This window comes from Chaetodon trifascialis, chromosome 1 (genome assembly GCF_039877785.1).
Source record: "Chaetodon trifascialis isolate fChaTrf1 chromosome 1, fChaTrf1.hap1, whole genome shotgun sequence".
Taxonomy (NCBI): Eukaryota; Metazoa; Chordata; class Actinopteri; order Chaetodontiformes; family Chaetodontidae; genus Chaetodon; species Chaetodon trifascialis.
The window spans coordinates 16272961-16293548 of NC_092056.1; the positions used below are offsets into that span (position 1 = coordinate 16272961).

The 20588-nt window shown below is 40.6% G+C and overlaps 1 protein-coding gene across 3 annotated transcripts in view; it reads left to right on the forward strand.

Annotated features, from left to right (window-relative positions):
* The window catches only part of furina (furin (paired basic amino acid cleaving enzyme) a), a 77082-nt gene that overhangs the window by 37702 nt on the left and 18792 nt on the right, over window positions 1–20588 (forward strand). For all 3 annotated transcript variants that reach the window (XM_070983644.1, XM_070983731.1, XM_070983811.1), the window contains exons 4-7: window positions 6039–6134; window positions 10345–10473; window positions 10734–10810; window positions 17246–17334. In XM_070983644.1, the coding sequence (XP_070839745.1) occupies window positions 6039–6134; window positions 10345–10473; window positions 10734–10810; window positions 17246–17334 (391 nt within the window). The remainder of the gene's footprint in view (window positions 1–6038; window positions 6135–10344; window positions 10474–10733; window positions 10811–17245; window positions 17335–20588) is intronic.

Consider the following 20588-nt stretch of genomic DNA (forward strand, 5'->3'; position numbering starts at 1 on the left):
AGATACAGACACTCCTCTGTAACTGTGAAACAATTTCCTCCTGCCTGACTGACAAAATTAAAATTTCACATGTCTGTATTTTCTTGCAGTTTTGCAGGAGAGTTGGAGGTTAGTTTCCTGTCGTCCCCATTGGGAAGAACAATGGAAAGAGTGTGAAATTAACATTCATAGTTGTGGGAATAGTGTGTGTGGCTGAGAAACGGGATGTATGAGTACTTAGTTCTCAAAAGTTCTTAAAGACCCTTCCATCAAGAAAACCCTCCAACCTTTTAAAAATGCTTTTCTAAAAACTGAGTCACTGAATATAAAAAACCTTAATAAATACTGTAGGGTTGTTTGAAACGATTTTTCTTTGCTAAAAGTGTTAAATAGGTCACTCCATCAAATTAAATGCACCAATCCCGATCAGTCATGTTTCAGAAGTGCAGCGTTTTGTTTGCTGAGCTTCGTTGACTCGCTCAGATCGTAATTATCTGGCCATCATTCTGAAATGGAGACGCTACGTGTTCAGTGGAAATGCACTCATTGACTAGAATGGCAGTAATCATATGCCTTGTGGATGGAACTGAAATTACGGGTTAGAGTTTAATTGTTTGGCCAAGAACACCAGAAAGCACGTCAAAAAAATGCTTGTCATAATTTCCTAGAGCTGAAAAGTCAGTTAATCAAATGTCTATTTTGTACAGCAGAAAGTCCAAAAACCACAAAATATTTAATTTACTGTCACTTAAAGACAAGGAAAAGCAGCAAATTTTCACATTTGAGAAGTTTAAACAAGAAAATGTTTAGATTTTTGGGGCGCGAGCTGTGATGCGAGGTAGCGGTCTGACCATCCAGAGTTGATTGTGGTTCAGTTCGCCCAAAGACCCGCCAACCCTGCGATTAGTGGACGACCTTGTGAGCCACAGCTGTCTTCATTCAAGCAGCTAATCAATCGATTAAGTCATATTTTATAAGTTTCTATTCTAACAATATAACAATATTCCCTTATTGTTTTCTAAAACATCTGTGGAGAAGTGCTAGTTTATTGTTGTGATGACAGGTGGGTTTGGACTGAATTCAGCCTCTTTTCATGCACCGTAAAATAAAAAGTTACAGTTGACAGCAGCACTTAAGAGCAGCTTAAGCACTTAAGAGCAGCTGTGTTCCTGTTAGATGTCACAGAAACAAAGGTGAATCCTTCCATATGAAGTGCAACTGCACTGGCATTATATACGTCAAAACTAATCTGCTGCCTTTAAGGAAACCTGTCTTATGGTGTCACTGGCTATGCCGACATGCTGTGCAATGACACTGTACAGGTGCACATTGGGAAAAGAACGGCTTCTGCTGGGTTTGTTTGCGTACATGTCAGAAATGGTTCACCTCCCTCTTTGGGATTTCCTTTAACACTGCGCCTCCATTTCCTGTTGTTGAATTCCTTTTTTCCCACAACGCCTCAGAGAAAGTGGAAAAGATCCAAGAGGGGTCAGATCAGCTTGTGACCAATAGGAATTCACAAAATTTTGCTTTATTTCTTTGTTTGATTATGTAATTAAAGGTCAAGCTTTGTAAATGCTGCAATAGCTTGCAACCTCTTCCAGATGCCCTCGATTTGTATGCAGAGACTCCCTGGTATCTAAACATCGATACAGTTCTATGACTGTGCTGCAAGTAATGGTCTGATCAAAGCTTTTATATAGCTGCGGATCATTGCAAATTTGATGCACATTTTCATCAGCTGCATAGTTTTTCTGAAAGGGTAAAACGTTGCAGAAATATTCCTAATTGGAGGAATTGCGAAATTGTACAGAGGCTGTCCCCGCAGCTTTTTAACCGTTGGAGATGAAGCTGAACAAAAGGCTCAGTAAACTCCCTTTGAAGTGTGTCTAATTACTGAAGAAGCACCTGGACCCCTGCCAGATCTCATAGACTGGCTAACAGACCCTCGTTAATAGGGTCTATTGAAGATTTAAAGTTTTTAATCTATCTGCTTCCTCCACACCTTCTGCTGTCTTCTGATTTATTTGGTTTATTCGGTTAGAGAAATAATAGGACACACATAGCAAACCATTCAGATTCGGAGAAACAATGAATTTAAGTAGCATTTGACTGTGGCCAAGGCATTTATCGTCAGTTTCATGACTATGGCAAGAATAGAAGCAGCTGTAGCGCAGAAAGGCTTGAGAATAAATGGAAATGGAGTGGCTGCATATCTGCACTATAATTGGTATTATGTTCCTCTGTGGTAGCAGTGCTTTATTTGAGGTTTCCATTTGGCCTCAGAGGAAGGACGCTATGTTTGTATAATGAAGAGGGACAAAGCAGTGGGTGGGCAAAATGAGTCGGGTGGGGAATCTATTTGTCGGGCAGATAGGACTCTCCACCTAAACATGAGCTGAGTAGTCTGCTCCTGAGCATTAGTCCTGCACCGGATCTGTCTGGACGCATGAGATAGACACCGCTTTCCATTTTCAAAGCTCATCTATAATGAAACTGCTGTTTGTCAACTCTAGTCTGTTCTGTCACAGACTATTAAAGAATTTTCAAGAGACTCAAAAGAGTGGAAAGTGGAGACGTTTGTTGTTACACTCTGTTCAATATGGAATGTGAGTTTGGTGCTGAAAAGTGTGACTTCTATTGTTTCTCATTCCTGTTTACTCTGAATATGGAGAGGGAAGAGAATATTTTGTGGGAAATGAGGACTTTGATCTGAAGTTAACTTTAAAATTCCAATAAACCTGGTTGATTTAACAGAATAGTCACTGACCTACTGCATTAGATAGCAAATAAGCAATCTAAGGATGCTACCTGATATATTCCTCTAATGCCGAGGTCAGACTACACAATATCTTTGTTCTTTTCGATTGTCACTATGTCATAAACCAGGACCGGGTCCCAAATGCTGCGCAACAGGTCGTCTTTTAGGGCTGAAACATGTCAAAGTACACAGGTGGAGATTGTCGTTCATAATCGCCCATGACACTGGTAATTTGTTGGCCGTGACAAAATCGTCTCAAAATCGAGCTATGTGTAGTCTGATCCAGGCATGACTCTGTATAGAACTGATCACTGTGCTTAATGATTAATTTTTCCTCCAGTTTGTGCACTGAAATGATTTATTGCTTCCCACAAAGGGAACAGTGAAAGTACTAAAATCAAGATCATTATCGTGCTTGTAAACAGCTTTCAGGAAGTTATCTTTCCCAAGGTTGACTGATTGAGAATCGCCGTTGTCTTGATAGTATGTAAACACACTCAAGACACTTGAGTGGGACGAGCAAAATCACGTCTACGCTGCATTTTGATGCACATGTTTATTTAACAAACATTGATTACTCAACTGCAGTGTAGACATTCACAGTGACACTTTTGTGGCTGCTGTAACTGTTTATATTGCTAAACACAGACTTGTGTTTTTGGTCATGTCATGACAGCACGACGTGAGCACACTCCCAGTTTTCTTTGAGATTTATTGTACCAGTCTGTCAAGTTTGACCTGGAAGCATTTCTGCAACTTTTCCCCAAACAGCTGAAGTGTGAATAGAAGCTGCCACGTTGCACAAGAGTACAAAGTTCTTACATGTGATGGTTTTGTGTTGAATGTGCAGAGAAAAAGAAAGGAATTCAAAGTTACACCATCCGCCGTTGTGATGAAGAGAAGACATCTGATGCAGTGCAACCATCTGCTCCCTCGTTCGTTAAACATAACTTCCTTTGTTGCCCCAGAGAACAAATATTGCGCAAACATTGCGTCTTTTTATTTAATAAGAATCCTGTCACATTTGAACAGCTTGTTATTTTCCACGACAGAGGCCTGCCCCACATATGTGTGAAAACAAAACAGGGTTTCATACAGGATTTCATGTGTGGTGAGGAAATGGAAGAGGGGAAATCCCATACATTGCCTTATGATGCAAGAGAAAATCGCTTGTTCGTATCTGACTGAAAATCACTTGGACTCTTGTAGTGAAGTTTAACTTGGTCCGTGCATACAACTGAGTCTTTGTCACCCAGACAGAATCCTTTTTCAGTCCATAACACCGCCATTTTCTTTAGAACAGAAAGCCTGACAGCTGCCTCTGTCTCTAAACCTGCCTCACCATAATTAGATCAAGTAATAATGTCACATAGGAGTCGGTTTGGAATCTCTCCTTCTAAAAACATGGTGAATTGATAAGATACGTATTCATTGCTTCACATTTCTCTGTGACATGATGTACCACCTTGATTTATCTTCTCACTTCTGTCTGCAAAGAATGCACCAGGCTAAAATGCAGAGGCAGGAGGATGCAGGCATTTCTTCTGTGAATGCATTAGATCAGATTTCATTTCGACCTCTAAAGGTAGGTTCACAGGCGGACAAAGCAGCACAAAGAAAAGTTTACAGTGGCATTTCTCAACTTCTTTCTTTTTTAGACCCAGTCTTCATTTACATTCTGACCATATACAGTAAGGAGACAGATTCCCATTGGCATGAACGTGGTGTGAAAGAATCCTTTGATAGCATGTTTGAAAGGTCTTTTCCACTCAAACAGATTTTGATTTGCCTTTCTGAAAATCCTACAAGCACTTCTCTCAGAGAGCTATCCTGGTCTTCCAGACCTCAACTTGTCCTCCACCTTTCCTATTAACTGCTGTTGTATAGACATCATTTATTTTAATTTTGTGCTACGCAGCTGCTTAGAGGAGGCCAGGGCTGCTGAATGTTGGGATGAAGTTTGAGGAGGCAGAATATATTTATATAAAGATTTGGCCTGTTGGCCTTTTCCTTGCACTCTGAAGGCTCAAATCTCCTTCCTTTATGTGTGTTGGAGATCAGTCTGTCTTCTACTGATTCACTATTCATAATAACATACATTTAGACTGGGGGTGTCCAAACCTTTTCATGCACTGGCAGCCAGTTGAATGTTGGATCAAGCCTTGGCTGCTTTTAACTGAAAACATTGGCAAACACACCCGTCTGTTTGTCAAGCAGTAGTTCTTTGACTTCATTTGTCAAGGCCCATAATCCTTAAGTGCGCATATTCAGTGTGAAGATGCTGTCACCCAGTTTTTGTGTGTAATCTACCCTGGCTGCACCTCACAGGGCCGACCTCATCTTCCCAGTAAGAATCGGACGGATCCTGATAGAAAAACATTTCCCTCTCTTCGACCAGATCGAGCTTCTCACCGGTCACGGCAGCAACATTTACACGAACCCCACACATCTTGAAGTGAAATTATTCCATTACGCTGTTATATTATGGTAGTGTTGAATTGGCATCACTTCAGTGTAGCAGCTAATGTGACCTTCATTACTTCTTTCCTTTTTTACTCTTATGTCTCTTGTGATCTGCAGAGAGAGAGAGAGAGAGAGAGAGAGAGAGACTGTGATTTGGTTGTCCTTCACATCAGGTGCTCTGTCCTTGCGGCAGGCAGTTCTCTGTCTTCCTTCTCTGACATTTTTTTTCCCCCTACTCTCATCTACACGGGCGTTTTGCTGTGCAGCGAGCACGGTTCTGCAGAGGAAGTAAGATACAGGCTTATTTTCACTGTATGCATTCTGCTCCCGTCAACACTTTCTGTGGAAACATTACAAAAGCCTGCTGCAGACTGAGTTACTGTTGTGTTGTTCAGTTTATAGTGAATTTGTCCCCCTGTGTGTGTGTGCGTGTGTGTGCGGGTGTGTGTGTGTGTGTGCATTGTTCGTGTGCATACATGTTTAGGTGGACCCATAAGAATAACAGATCCTGGTGCATCCTATTTCACACCGATCCAGAAATTTTAATTAGTCTTGGGCTGCTGTGGAGTTCATCAGCGAGTCTCATTAGTGAGGGGTCCGCGATACCCCTGTGCCTCTAATCTCACTCTGTCTCCTGTCATCCCGCTGAGAATTTGGATCTCTATTAATTCATTTGACGTGGTGACCCTTGTGTCCAGCTCATAATTATTCCTTCTGTTTTTAATATGACGCTGAGCAGTTTGCAGATGGAGTATTTATATTTGTTGTGCATCACGTCATCGTTTTTTTGTTCAGCTAATTTGTGTATTTCTGTTTTTGTGCACTTCTTGTTTAGGTGACTTGGGCAGAACAACAGGTGTCGAAACGGAGGAAAAAGAGAGACGTCTACGTAGAACCTTTTGATCCCAAGTTCAGAGACCAGTGGTACCTGGTGAGTATGAACCCCGCTGAACAGAAACTTCATTGAACTAAAGGATGTGTGTGTGTGTGTGTTTTTGTGTGTCTGTGGACATATTTCAGCTCTGCGCGCTGGTTGAGCTTTTTATCTGCCCAAAGTCAATACAGGTAATTAAATCTGGGGCTGTGATGTTTCCCCGGAGTGGAAAGACAAGCCTGTATGAATCCAATATACCGTCTTTGTGTGAAATGCTGTTGTGAGTCTTGTTCAAGCATTTAAGTCTCAGCGAATTCTCCTAAAGGATTCAACTTCAACAATATCATGCATGCGTAAACAGAGTGCCTTTTGAATTCTGAATCGCATGCTCTTCAACAATTGATGATTTACTTTAGTCCATAAAGCACAGCAACAAAGAGGAAGAGACAGAGGTGATTCACCTTGAAGCTCTCTTGTTTTCACTTGATTGATTTTCACGTTTGACTTGAAGAATGTCACTGATACATTGGCCTGTTCAAAGCAGCACTAACAACCCCTGAGACTCTGTATTCGGCTCCGCTTTTCCTTCAATTACTGTGAGGATGCTTCAGGCGGGAGAAGATTCATGGTGATGCAAAACAGACTTGCATCACCAGTTGTTCAAAATGTCTGTGCTTTAACAGAGACAGACTCACTTCCCTAGTGCGGTGGAGTAGTTAGTGGCAACTTGAAAGGCAAATGAGGCAGATAAAAGCCTGCTGCCTGGTTAAATCAGTGTGACTAGATGTAACAGATTCTGCCATACATCCACAACACTTAGAAGTATTCCACTCAAAGTAAAAGCTGCCTGTGATACATATGGATATGGTAAAGTACAAAATGTAATAGCGTTCTTATCTTTTAGGGCTGAAACAAATGATTGTTCTCGTTATCGATAAAGCTTCCTCGATTTATCCTTTAGTCTCTAAAATGTCAGAAAGTAATACAAATAATAATTTCCCAGAGCCAGAAGATGTTTTTAAATTATTTTGGCCCACCAATAGTCCAAAACCCAAAGATGTTTCAATGACTATTAATACTGTTTGTATGACAAACATGGCAGCATTTGAGGAGCTTGAACCATAGAATAGTTGCAGATTAATTGTCTTTCATGCATAATTAAGTGACTAATTGTTGCAGCTTTCGTATCTTTGTTATATTATCTTTGTTATATTTGTCACATTTTCCAATAATATAACTTAGAGAAATGGCACATTGATTATTTCTCATGGGAAACTGGGAGAGAATATTGCTAAAACTACAATTTATGAATATGGCATTTTCTGTGGTTCTTTTTCAAGGCAAAGCTGAACCTGTATGATTATAAAGCATAGAAATAAATCTGTAGGCAGCCCATGAGGTTTCAGAGCTCATTAAACAACAAAAGACATAAAAACTGGTGCAACACCTTTGATGTTCTCAGATCCCGTCCACTGCTGGGATCAGCTGAGCCTCGAGTAGAACATAAATGTCACCATGTCAACATTGGCAAAGGAAAAACCGTGTCAGCTGTTAAGACACCAAACAATGACCATTTTGCTCCATTCAGTTAGGTTAGCATTAACATGAAGCTCATAGGAATCATAGCATTTGTTTGAGAAGTGTTGTATAACAAAGTGAAGTGTTGGACAAGTGGAAATGTTAGTGTGTTCGTGGGGCTGGATGTAAGTAAGAGGATTACCAGGATTCATCCTTTGGCTACATGGAGTGACTGCACCAAATATAATGGCAGTCCACTTCAGTCCAGTATATCTAAAGATACTTCCCTGTGGACCCACTGACCGTCTGGCTGACGTACCAGGTGCCACACCAACAGCATGGCTAAAAAAGAAGCGTAGTCTGAGCGGTGATAAAAGCGGTGATAAAAGCTTGCTAAGCAATTCTGTGGAGAGAAAATAGAGCAAAACAAAAAAATGCATTAACATGTTAAAAAATTCAAATTTGTCTGGTTTACCGTGAACTCCTAGACTCTGGATTAGGGCTTCAGATAATGTTGCTTTCATTCGTAGTTCCATTCATCGGTTTTACTTGCCTGTTGGTTGCTTCTGCGCTTGTGATTAATTTTCAACACGGAGCTCTTGATTGTGAACTGTCCAACCTTTGCAGAGTTATAGAAAAAAAACATGTTTTTCTCTCATGGAAATACATTCTGTGTATTACAGATAATAAGTAATTATGGTAATATTTTTTCACAAGTGTAGCTAAGGTTGTCAGGTTGTAGATATGTGCTGCCTTTCTCTCCAGCAGTTAAAAAATCTGTGCTTCATTAAAGATGAACCCGGCTGGCCAGAGGAGAGCGTGGGTGGTACTGTTGGCAGGGTGTCCTTGGTGGACAGTTGCTAATAGACAGGATCTGCTGTTGAAATGAAAATGTAATATTTTGTGATATTTATCTAAATGATGGGCTCTTATATATCAGCTAGCAAGATTTAAAGCAGAGATTTTGAGCTGTCTATATGCTCACATTCTCAGGTTTTCATGTACAGAAGAAATGCTGACATTAAGGTAGAAAGAAAATGGCTTACTTGATGAGCAGTATTCAATGTGAAACCTTGCACAAGCCTGGCTCAGATTTATTATGCACTCAGCGAGTCAGCCACAAGAGGCCTTTCTCAATCAGTCAGCCTTGCACTTTCAGCTTTCATTGACTATCTTTTTGATGGTTTACATGTCATTTGTCAATTACAAGTCCGAAGAGCAAACCTCATCCTGTGTAATAGAATGCACTTAGAATGGTCTGACATTGAAGAGGTGAACATGGCGGATGGCACATCAGATACACGACAATATGCTTTAAAAAGAAGAGCTTTGAACTCGATGAATGTCAGACATGGCTTTGGACCAAAGGTCAAGTTGAATGTCAAAAACACATCACAAAGCATCCAGAATCATTACGGTCTGCCATCATCCAGTTCACTGGTGCTTTCCGTGGTATTAATAATAAATGCAATAAATGCAAGCATGGCACCGATGCTCTCAGAATAGAGATACTTTTGGAACCTTACAATACTGCCTTTCCCCCTCATTGAGAAACATAAGCTAAGGCCTGAAATCAGGGTTTCCATTAGACAAAGGCAAAGGAAATTTATTTGTATAGCACAATTCATACACCAGGCAATTCAAAGTGCTTTACAGAAGCATAAAAATACATTAAAATCATAAATAGAAAATACATTTCAAAGAAAGAGAGAAAGAAGGAAAGAAACTAGAAGAGAATAGAAAAACAAAAATAAAATAAAATACATTTAAAGGAAAATTAAAAACGGAAGCCAGTAAAAGACAGTAATTTAGCACATAGCAATTAGAGCAAATTGGTGGTGGTCACATGTTATAGAAGATTTCAAGGTCCTGTCATATGGGAGAAATTCCAGTCAAATATTATCTGTATTTATGGACCCTATTTTCCCATAATTTTTGAGAGAAATGGGTGAGTAATTTTTGAAAGTGGTCGAGTATTGAGCGAGAGCACTGTAGCCAGCAGCCACAAAACGGACTGCAATGTAATCCCTCTGTGCATTTACTCAAAATACGTCCTCTGAAAGCGCTCGTTATTTGTCACTGACAGGCTCAGATTGTTGTTATTCTGTGTAATAACATTATAGAAGTGATCCCTACAGAGAAAGGTTTTGTTTAAGAGTAAAATCCTTTTCGTTTCACCAGAAACAGCAGCTATATCGCTCTCAACAAAGCCACCAGACGCCATGAACAGAAACAGTCATTTTCTCATCGTAAAACACACTTTATTCAAATTGGACAGCAACAAAATAAAACTCACCAAAACCTTCATGGTTTGTCTTTCCAACAATAAACACTTAACTCACAGAGTTAGACATGAAAGTATCGGCAGAGAATCGAGAGGGAGGGCAGACATGGGAGAGGCAAAGGGGGGAAATCAGTGTGGAGAGCCAGAATATTTTCACATCTAAACCGTGAATTATTTTCACGGGACATTCAACAGATATTTAAGAATGTCCAACTTCAATAGATTTTCCCGGTAAAGACACAGCAATTACCAGAAAATGGAAGCCCTGACTGAAATTCAATAAGAGGCACCATTTTTTTCCTGGATGCTTTAGTGAAAAGCTCAGTCCCCGTCTACTGTAAATGTCTTAAATGATTGCCTTTTTTTAAAGCCCTTCCATTTTTGGTTAAAAGCGCCTTCTTGTCAGTATTCAGGTGTCTCTCAGATAATTAGATTCCTTCTAAGTTATTTTCTCTCCATCCACAGTACAACAGCAACCACCGTGACTTGAATGCCAAAGCTGCGTGGCAGTTGGGCTACACAGGTAAAGGGGTGGTGGTGTCCATCCTGGATGATGGAATAGAGAAGAACCATCCAGACCTGAAGCAGAACTATGTGAGTACAACTCCCAGCTGAGCTGAAACATAATGTTTTACGTGGAGAAGTTGCAGGAGCAAACAAAACAAAGACAAGAACAGAAGAAATAAAGCAGATTTTGAATGAAAGATGATATCTTCATCGTGCTAAAATTGAGCATCTGATGGGTTTTAAGAATCTGTGCAGATAGATTTTGAGGTTTTATGTGTTGCACATTTTTTAGTATTTGAATGAACCAAACTGTCTCTGCATCTGATATCTTATCTGTGTTTTGTAAGGATGCGGATGCCAGCTACGACGTGAATGATGGCGACCCAGATCCTCAGCCTCGATACACGCAGCTTAATGACAACAGGTAGAAATCTACACAGATAACAGCTTAATTTCCACTCCGTGTCTTTTGGCCTGCCCCGGAACCACCCACTTTTGTTCCCTAAACGCCGGCTGTGTGTGGAGGACATGTCAGGATTAAACTGCGCTTGTTCATTAATTAGTCTCCCTCACTGCCTGATAGCTGACAGCTGACATGTAAATAGGCCCATGGCTGTTTCTCATCCACTGTTGAGTCAGGGAACAAAACTAATTAAAGGCCGCAGCCTATGGAGTTTGTTTTGTCCAATACATTTTAATTCGCCGGCATTTAATGCCTTTTTTCTCTCCACAAATGGGCAATTACTTCTTAATATGAGTCCTGCCCCCAACTCAACAGTCTGTGAATTTGTTTTGACCTCTTAAATCACAGAGGCGCCACCCAGGCATCTCTATAGTCTGGGTAACTAGAGTAGATCTACACTAGGATTAAGGTAGTGTGCGAAGAAAACAGCTTTATTGCAGTAGCCTCTGCAGATGGCATTAGGAGTTGTTTACCACCACAGTGATGTCTTGCACATAATTGATTGAATTAAGTTTATCAGCATTAATGAAACAGAGCAAATCTCTTGGCTCTGGAGGGCCCATGTTTGTCCTCCTTCACTCCCACTGCCCGCCTCCCTTCTGACTTTAATTTCTGATTTGCTGTAATCTGCTGTTTGTGGGCCACTGGCCTGAGAGGCTTTTTATATATCTCGAGGCTCACCGCGATTACTGGTGATGGCAGAGAAGATTATAGTTGGAGGGGTGGATGGAAGTCAAACATCCCATCTGAGACAGGGGCCTGGAGTGGGCACCATGAATGTGGAGGCTGGAGGGATACAGTCAGAGCTGCAGAATGGCCTGAACATGCTGTAACTAAGCTAATGCTGTATCAAGCACTTAAAGGCTTTGTGGAACATATAAGAGGTGGAGGCTTATTGTGGAAGGTGTGTAATTATTTTCAGACTCAAATTAAAATATACTACATCAGGGCAGAGCAACACCCGTGTGCACATACACACATGCAATTATCAGTAAAAGTTTTGATAAACATAGAAACAATTCAAACATCGCTGTTGTTTCTAATTCAGCCCGATGGAGTGTTTTGTGCCAGTGCCTGAAACTGTTTTCCCTAAATGGTGCAAATTCTTGTGGAGGAATGTGGGAGAACATCCCTCCAGTGCAGCTCCACAGATTCACAATCTATGCCAAGACACGCTTAAGCTCCTCTGGTGGCTCGTAGTGGCCCAGAGCCCAGCTGAGACACTGAGTATTGATGTTTCCTTCATTTGGACTGCACCTCTTTCCAACCCTCGCTCACCTCAGCCCTTATCTCTTGCCACCCAGCTCTCCGTGTCTTCCTTGTGGCAGTCCTAACCGAGAGGGGGCATATTTTTATGCATGTGTGTGTGTGTGTTTCGTACTTTTACAGTGGGTTGTTGTAGATGCATGTGTAAACAACCTGTGGGCGGGCATGAAAATGCGTAAGGTTGTGTAAGACTGTAAGTGTCTGTTCCCTGCAAAAAGCCCAACTCTGTTCACCTCCATAAAGCTGTCTTTCTTTCCCAGCATACGGGAAGCAGTGAGGATGGCTCAGGAGCAATGTGACCATTCACACTCATGTTTATCTAAGTCGGCATGTGATATAGATGGCTCCCTTTCAAGGGTTTCCTGACTCCTATCAGGATGATTTCCAAATGTGCATTTTCTGGATTCAACCTGGGTAGACTGGCATGGACTTATTGCCTCCTGATGGCGAGCAAGGCTAGCTCTTGATATAATTTAAACTACTGTATGTCAAAATCAATCTTTTCAACATGTGCAATAAACATGCAGATATTTTCTCGAAGATGATGAGGCATGGGGGAAAAAAAACCCCATAAACTTACTTCAGGAAACAAGTGGGCAGTGCAGGCTGACTGCACATGTAAATTCAGAAATATTTAATGCATAACGATGGATGAAGGGACATATTTAACAGTGCTCCAAACAGCAGCTTGATTAATTTTCACCTGATCCTACATTAATCTCTCTCTTGACATTTTCTTTATATTCTTCTCTTTACCATGCTCTATAAACATCACTGGGCCTTTTGTCCTGAAGGCCAGCTCATTAGTAAACTGGCAGAACCATTAACAGACTTAAGAATGAGCAGCAGCAAAACAGTTGTGCAGATTTACCTTTGAGGTTGAGTGCAAACCAGAGACTAATGAACAGCAAGCAGTGCTATCCACAGCCTCAAGAGCCTCAATGATTTTTTTTTCAAAGTAATTAGGATGATGCAAGGGAGAGAAAAGCAAGTGAATGAAGGATGTTGTGTTCCACACTGAGTATTGGTGAGAAGTGGAACTTTGAAGATAAAAAAAAAGATCAATGTGCTGTTGGTTAGGTGCATATTTCACTATATAGGTTTTTCTTTTTTGTCACCTCCTTTTAGTCATCTTGTAAAAGTTTGCATGTACCACAAATTACAGGAAAGGCAGAACTTGTCAAGTATTGCTCAACACATGTGGCGTCTTTAGAGGATTGTTGTCTGTCATTGTCTGTACAGCAATGAAAACCTGCAGCATCAGTGACAGATCTTTATACGATAAGACAAAATGCTGCTTTTGTGCCGTTTTCTTTTTTTGTAATTCATAATTTGCCGCTATTGTCGGGTCAACCCCTTTCCCATCTTGGGACTACGTCTACAGACATAGCTTGGATACATGTGCATGACAATAGCGTGTCTCCAGAGAGACTCGGTTTAGGCTGTGCACAGTGATAATAGTTCTGCCAGCTGTGAGTGTGAATACTGATCATGTTTTTGGTCTCGGGCCTGCAGCCAAATGTAGTTCACTGTAACCTGAGTTGGTCTCCGCACATAGAATCTGCCATGGGGTTTGTTCTGGCCATAATCTGAACAAGACTTTGGTGAAATTGCTTTTTGTTCACCATAATCTCCTATTATCACTATTACGTATGACGATGGAATCTGGGATATTGCACAATGTGTTGGATACAAAAGGTGTTTTGGAGTTCCTACGAAATTCTCTTTTTCTAAGTGAATGACTTTCCACATCAAGATTTCCTCGAGAAGGATTAGTGAAGGCATCAAAGTGTTTTAAATAAAAAGCAGATGTGGTCCACCCTGAAACTGCTGGCTTAAGTGTGATAAGATGAAAGCTCACAGGCATGTACCCCTGAAGTCTTTACAGTTTGCTTTATGTTGGTAATGACTGTTGCGTCATTGAGTTTTATTTTGTTTGACTGGAAGCTCGTCTAAGTTAGACCGCCGGAGTATTCGTTGTACCTTAGTGTGGTGTGTGTAGACATGAGTGGGTCAGGTTTTATGACTTAAAAGAACAACCTGATGATGCTAGTGCTGAATTAAAAGCCTTTTTACAGTGATTTTTCATTCATGTAATTTGTATATACCATATAACTCTTCATATCCAGACTGCATCTAACAATACAAAATGTTTTGCGGTGGGACGACAAACACAAGCTGACCATACTACTTACCAAGTTTTATGTCCAGCGAGTGTGTTTTATTTTAAGATTATCACATGGTCATTACATGCAAGTAAATCTTTGAGAAATTCTAAAACATCTTGTATGACTGGTTGTAATATCTGCGTATCTGTCATAACAGCATGCTTCAGGTGGTTTAGATAATTGTTGACGAGTCATTGAACAGGTTTATAGCATCAGAATGGAGAGCAGTAATTTGTTTTAAGGAGTGCGAGCAGTTGAGAGTGAAGACATCTGAGAGACTGGGCCAGTGTGTCAGGCAGATATTTACAGCACTGATAATTAATGTGTGACTTGTTCACAACTGATGGAACAACGCTGTACTTCCAGTGACAGACAGCTCTTTGTTCCTGCAGACGGCGTCTGTGGTTTCACTTCATGTGATGATCTGCTGCGCTCTGCTGTCACCTCTTTAGTCTCCTCTGTGAACCCTGAGCCTGGAGGATGAATCCAGGTTTGGTTTCGTGTGATGTCTGACTCGCCAGGATGTCAGATCAGTCGAAGAGTGTGCATACAGACAAATTGAGGACATTCAGTCCAGTCTTGCCTCATTGTCAGAGGATTGGGGGCTCCCCCAGGCATCTCATCGTGACTGATCGTCCTGTTGACAGATGAATTCACAGAGTTGAGGTTTCTAATTAGCTGTTGTATAACTCTGCGTTTGGGGATTCGGGCTGTAAACTATTAAGATCTTTACCATGGGAATCATTTGTAATACTACAGTAAGTTTAATGAGGCATTTTAATGCTTTGGGGTTGTGTGTGTATGTGTGCACCTAATGTTATTGCAATGAATAATGTCTCATTAAAGGTCAGAGAAGAATCAAGATTTTAGTTTAGTTTGTGTAGATCACCAAATTAATTTTAGGGAGTTGTTTTGTACTGGTGCTGGACTGTTTTAATCTTAAATTATTCCAGCATTTTGTGCCTTTTGTCTTGGAGCGTTTGTTAAGACATCCCTGAAAACTAATTAGGCTGATTGGCTGTATCATAGGTGGCGATGAAATGATTAGTCATATAAGTCAATTTCGAATGCTAGAAAAGAAAGTGTTGCCAGCTTTTTCAAATTGCTAAATACTTCATTGAGTTGCTTCCAGATCAATAGACCACTGCTGCTAATGTCTTATAGCTATTAAAATAACTTTTGACCTTGAGTGTCATTTGCTAGACCAAACATTGTTGACTGGTGAGCACCTCTGCTCACTACCTGCAAATCGATAGAGTGAAAATGTTAGAGACTCGTGTAAGTCATGCTGAATAAAGAGCAGGGAGCCAACTGCTTGCACAAGAACATTTCACAAAAGTGTTTGACCCTCAGATGCACTCTTCTTCACATTCTCATTGACCCGAACACTGAGTGGGAGCAGTAAAAGGATATCCCCTTGTATCTATTTCATCACTCCCAGGAAAATCATTCCCAAAAACCTGATTATGCAAGTACTTCTTGCCTAATCAGATTCAGAAACCAAGAGCTTCACCTCTGTAACAGCATTTGTATGCTATGAATCAGTCTACCGTGAAAGCGACTGTAATGAATGTGTCAAAGGAAGGTTTAGGGAAAATGGCTCAGCTGAACGGTGGAGGTATAGGCCTGTGCATGCCCGGCATCCCATCGCAGACACCTGAGCTGCTTTTTGTTATCAGCTGCATCACAAACACGGATGCTGTAGGACATATGGCTCCAAAGTCAACAGACTTGTCACTTCCAGGAATGTTGAGATAAAGTCCTGTGGAAAATTGTCCACATGACTTACGCTTGTGTATTTACTTTGGTGTAGATGATGTTTTTTTTCTGGAACAGTCCTTGTAACCTCTGGCTCCAGCTAACTGACGTCTTAGAGACACAGTAGAGACACAGTACCAGGAGAGATCTCTGGGGGATTACATTACAATATTCTGACCTTCTGTCGGTATACCTGTGTCCTTAATAAAAGCAGAAGTATTATTAGAATTAGTCAATTAAAAACGTGTTACAGCTTCTGTGATCTCTGATCTCTCCATTGTGAACAGTTTAAATTGCAGTTTATTAATAATACTCATTAATAACTGATAACAGTAGCTTTGGTGGGTTCCCCTCAGATTAAACATCCGTATCCTGACAGCAGATATGGTCTGCTGCGTCAGGAAAGGATGTCTACTGCTGTTGTTTTGATTCTTGTGTTGTCTGGTTTGGCTGTATACCCAGAGTGCCTTAATGGAAGCCTGCTTGAGTAGATAGTGGCTTCAGTAGTGAATGTTCACTGTTTCTGTTGTTTCCTGGGCTGGCACAGTGCTACCCAGGCTCCAGCATTCCTGTCTGGGAATGGCTGTGTTCCAGTGAGGTTGCGCCACAGTTTGAAGGGCATTAAGAGTGCATATCCATCTGGCAGACCAAGAGAATGCACCTGACTGGAATGTGATGATCAGTCTCTCTGTAGCGGCTTCTTGGATCTCTTCACTGCAGTGCCTGGAGCTAGATCCTACTACAGAGGCTCAGGCTTAGTGAAGGACTCATTGTGAAAACAGCAAATCTAATTCACAATTTCCCCCTGTGTGACAGTAGCATGTCATCTTATTTCCCCTTTTCCCCCCAACTTTATTCAGGCCCTGGCAGCATTCCAAGGTTACTGATGTTAGAAGGCCAAAGATAATGTACAGTGGCCTCCACTCATTGGCTGAATGTTTTCTTTCAGACAAATGGGAATTCAGATTTGTTTGAAGGAATCAGAGCCAAGAACCTGTCTCCATGAGTTTGTTTTGTCTCCGTCTACAGCTCGACCACGGTGCACAGGGGAGCACATTATTCACACAAGCAAGCGTTGTTACATGTACACTACCTGTGGGTATATATTCAGCAAACTGCTGTATCATTAGGTGTATGACAGTCAAAAGGATTAACAGTTTCCCTTAAACATACCTCTCACTTTCTCATTCTTCCTCCTCTCCAGGCATGGAACACGCTGTGCAGGAGAGGTGGCAGCAGTAGCCAACAATGGGATCTGTGGAGTCGGTGTGGCCTACAATGCCAAGATTGGAGGTATGATCAAATGAAAACAAGTAGACTGGTTTCATCCCTTGTTTTCTTTTTTGACTACCAGAATAGCAGCGGCAGTCTTATTTTCAGTTCATTTCCCGGGCACAGCATGCCACTAAGTCTCCCACAGTTGTGATGTGGATTGCCAATGCGCTGCAAATGTCGTGGTTTTGTAAGAGTATTCAAAAAACCGTCTTTGAACCTCACAAAGTACATTTGCTGGAGTATTCCACTTAAGTACATTTTTGAGGTACTTGTACTTTACAGTAGCACTTCCATTTTATGTTACTGTATACTTCAACTTGATTACATTTCAGAAAGAAACATTATACTTTTTACTCCATTTCATTAAAATTTTAATTAGTAGTCACTTCACACATTCAGACTGTTAATACAAAATATAACCAGCAAATAAAATGATAGAGTAATATAAATTAAGCTTACACAGCAGTATATATGCAGTCAAAATAGTCAAATTAGCTGCAACTTTACAAGCTACAACATTAAAGTGATACGTACATGAATACATCAATAGTCATAATCCAATTATATAATATACATTATTCTAAATTATTCAGAATTATTATTCTGCTGTAAATAGGTCCAGACAAACCATTATACACACCCTTCAATATACACTCGAGTACGAACCCACCCCTTCGTGTAGCTACGACCACAAAACATACCACAGTTGATTTAACACCTGAACGACAAAAACATTGCGGGCTTCGTGGGGACGGGCTTATTCCAGTGCTGCTGTGCTGGGCTGCTCTGGATTGTACAGATGTGCCTAATAAACTGCTAACTCAATTTATTCAGAGACATCTGGTTGTGCTGGTGGCATCTCAAAAGAAGTCAAAGAAAGAGATAAAGGGTGGCTCGGAGTGTCACTGTGGTTCTGCAACTTGAAAGCGCTGCCTTTTATAGTTTGTTGAAGGCGAAATGCCCACTTTAAAGTTTTTTTTGAAGCCATGGCAGAGACGGGCTGAAGTCAAATCGTCAGAGTACACGTTAGGCAGGGGCTCGAAGACGCGTCTCCCCCCCCCCCACAGTTCCTGACCGACACACGCTTGATATTTGTGTCTCTCTGGCTAATGAAATTTCATCACCCACTGTCTGTTAAAACTTCTGTGTGCAGCATGTTGCTGAGTTTCACCTTCCTCTCCTTTAATTTAACAAAGTCCAAACTCCAGGGAAAAAAGAGATTTTTATTCATGCTGGTTTTTGTTTGTTTCTGGTTTAACATCTCTCTCTCTCTCTCTCTCTCTCTCTCTCTCTCTCTCTCTCTCTCTCTCTCTCTCTCTCTCTCTCTCTCTCATTGTTTCATTCTTCATCAACATTTTCATCAAGCAAATGATGACCATATGCTGAATTCACGTGGTAGAGTAACTATTTTGATAACTGATTAGCATTTAATGTTTTCAGCTTCTTAAACGTAAGGATTTGCTGCTTTTCTCTGTTTTTTTCTGATTGTAAATGGAATATTTGAGGGTTTTGGACAAAACTAGCATTTTTTGCTATTCTCTAGACTGGATTTTCTGGATAAATAATCGATTATCAACAGAGAATTTCACTGGCAGATGAATTGGTAATGAAAATAGTAGTTGCAGCCCTCATGTTGGATGAGATGGAAAGAAAGCGAGCCATCATGGCTGAACTAAAGCATGCTTTTCTTTTCTTTTCTTTTCTTTTCTTTTCTTTTCTTTTCTTTTCTTTTCTTTTCTTTCTTTTTTTTTTCTTTAAGCAGGTCTGTACATTGGGCATGCCGTTCTGGTGTCACGGTGTGAGCTCAGTATGAATTCACTGACCCACAGTCAATTGAAAACATCATGATTTAATGATGAAACATTGTTATTATTTAAGATCATTTTTGTGTCAGAGACAAACAACCACATAGTAGAATCTGCAAAGAAGATACAAAGTATGTGAGTGTGGCAAAATATTGTGAAATATTAATTTGTTTGTTCTAAAAAGGGTTTTACACCGTAAGGGATTGCTTAGCTTCTGCCTGCAGGGAGGGAATAGATTTTTCTTGTTTCTGTTCCCATTCTTCAAAGGATGCTGCAGTGTCTTCTTCATATTAAGAAAAACAACAAAGTTTTATTGTACAGCCACGATTCTATTAAGATTTTGGACCGTATGTAAAACAAATAAAACACAATTTGATCATTTGCTAATCCTTTTTGACAATATACTCAACTGAACTTTTGTAAATATCTGCTCATTCTGAATATGATGCAGCAACAAGCTTCAAACAAGTTGAGACAGGAGCGGCTAAAGACTGGGAAAGCTGTGGAATGCTCCAAAGAAACCGGTTTGCTCCAAAAACACCTTTTAAGTGGTCTATCAGGATTACAGTTAGCTGTTGGTTTGGTCACATTGTTCACACATGGTTTATATTTGCCGCTGCTTGTTTCTTGTTCCTGTGCTGAGGATATGTTGTAATGTCTGTTGTGGACTCAGCTGATTCCATGAAGTAGCATCATGATGTGTCATTTTGTCCCAGTGCATACTTGAACTCATTACCTCCCTGCCTATGTCCGTAGCCTCCTGCCTACATCCTGCTCTCATAAAGTTTGAGCCTTGTCAGTATAGTGCTATAACTCTGCTGTTTATGATCATTCCTGATGGAATGTGAGAATATGGCACATGGCATTCTGCCTTTGTAACCTAATGTGCTGCATGTGGTCATGTAAGCGGAACAGGAGATGGTGTGGTATTGTGAAAGACCTACACATGTGCTTTTATCCACACTCAAGGCTCTTTTCCATCAGTTGAATCAGAAACTAGAACTGAAGCAAAATTCTGAAACTACAAAGAATCCTTGAGTGTGTTTGTGTTTGCTCTTCCTCCTCACCTCGAGAACTGTCAAGGTTGGCTTAAGCAAGACAAGAGAAAGAAATGTGCACTGGTCTTTTGTGAGCTGCTCCTGGCTCTGCTGCCTCTACAAAACATGTTTCAAAATTAGCTTTTCAGTCAGGATCCAGTGTTTTACCGCGCCTTACATTACGGTCACATATCAAAACCTTGAAACTAAGACAGACGTTGTAAGAACGAAAATATTATTACAGTCATCCAAATGTTTGAATCCCGCTTCCAGTTGTAAAATCATAATTTCCATTCTCAGAACCTAAAACTATTAGAAATATTCCTTGAAAAAATCAGATTTCTTGATTATTTATCTAGAACATTGTACTGCCTGTTATATTTTGAACCAGCAGTGCAAAAGTTAAACGTGATCTGACAATTAATGACCC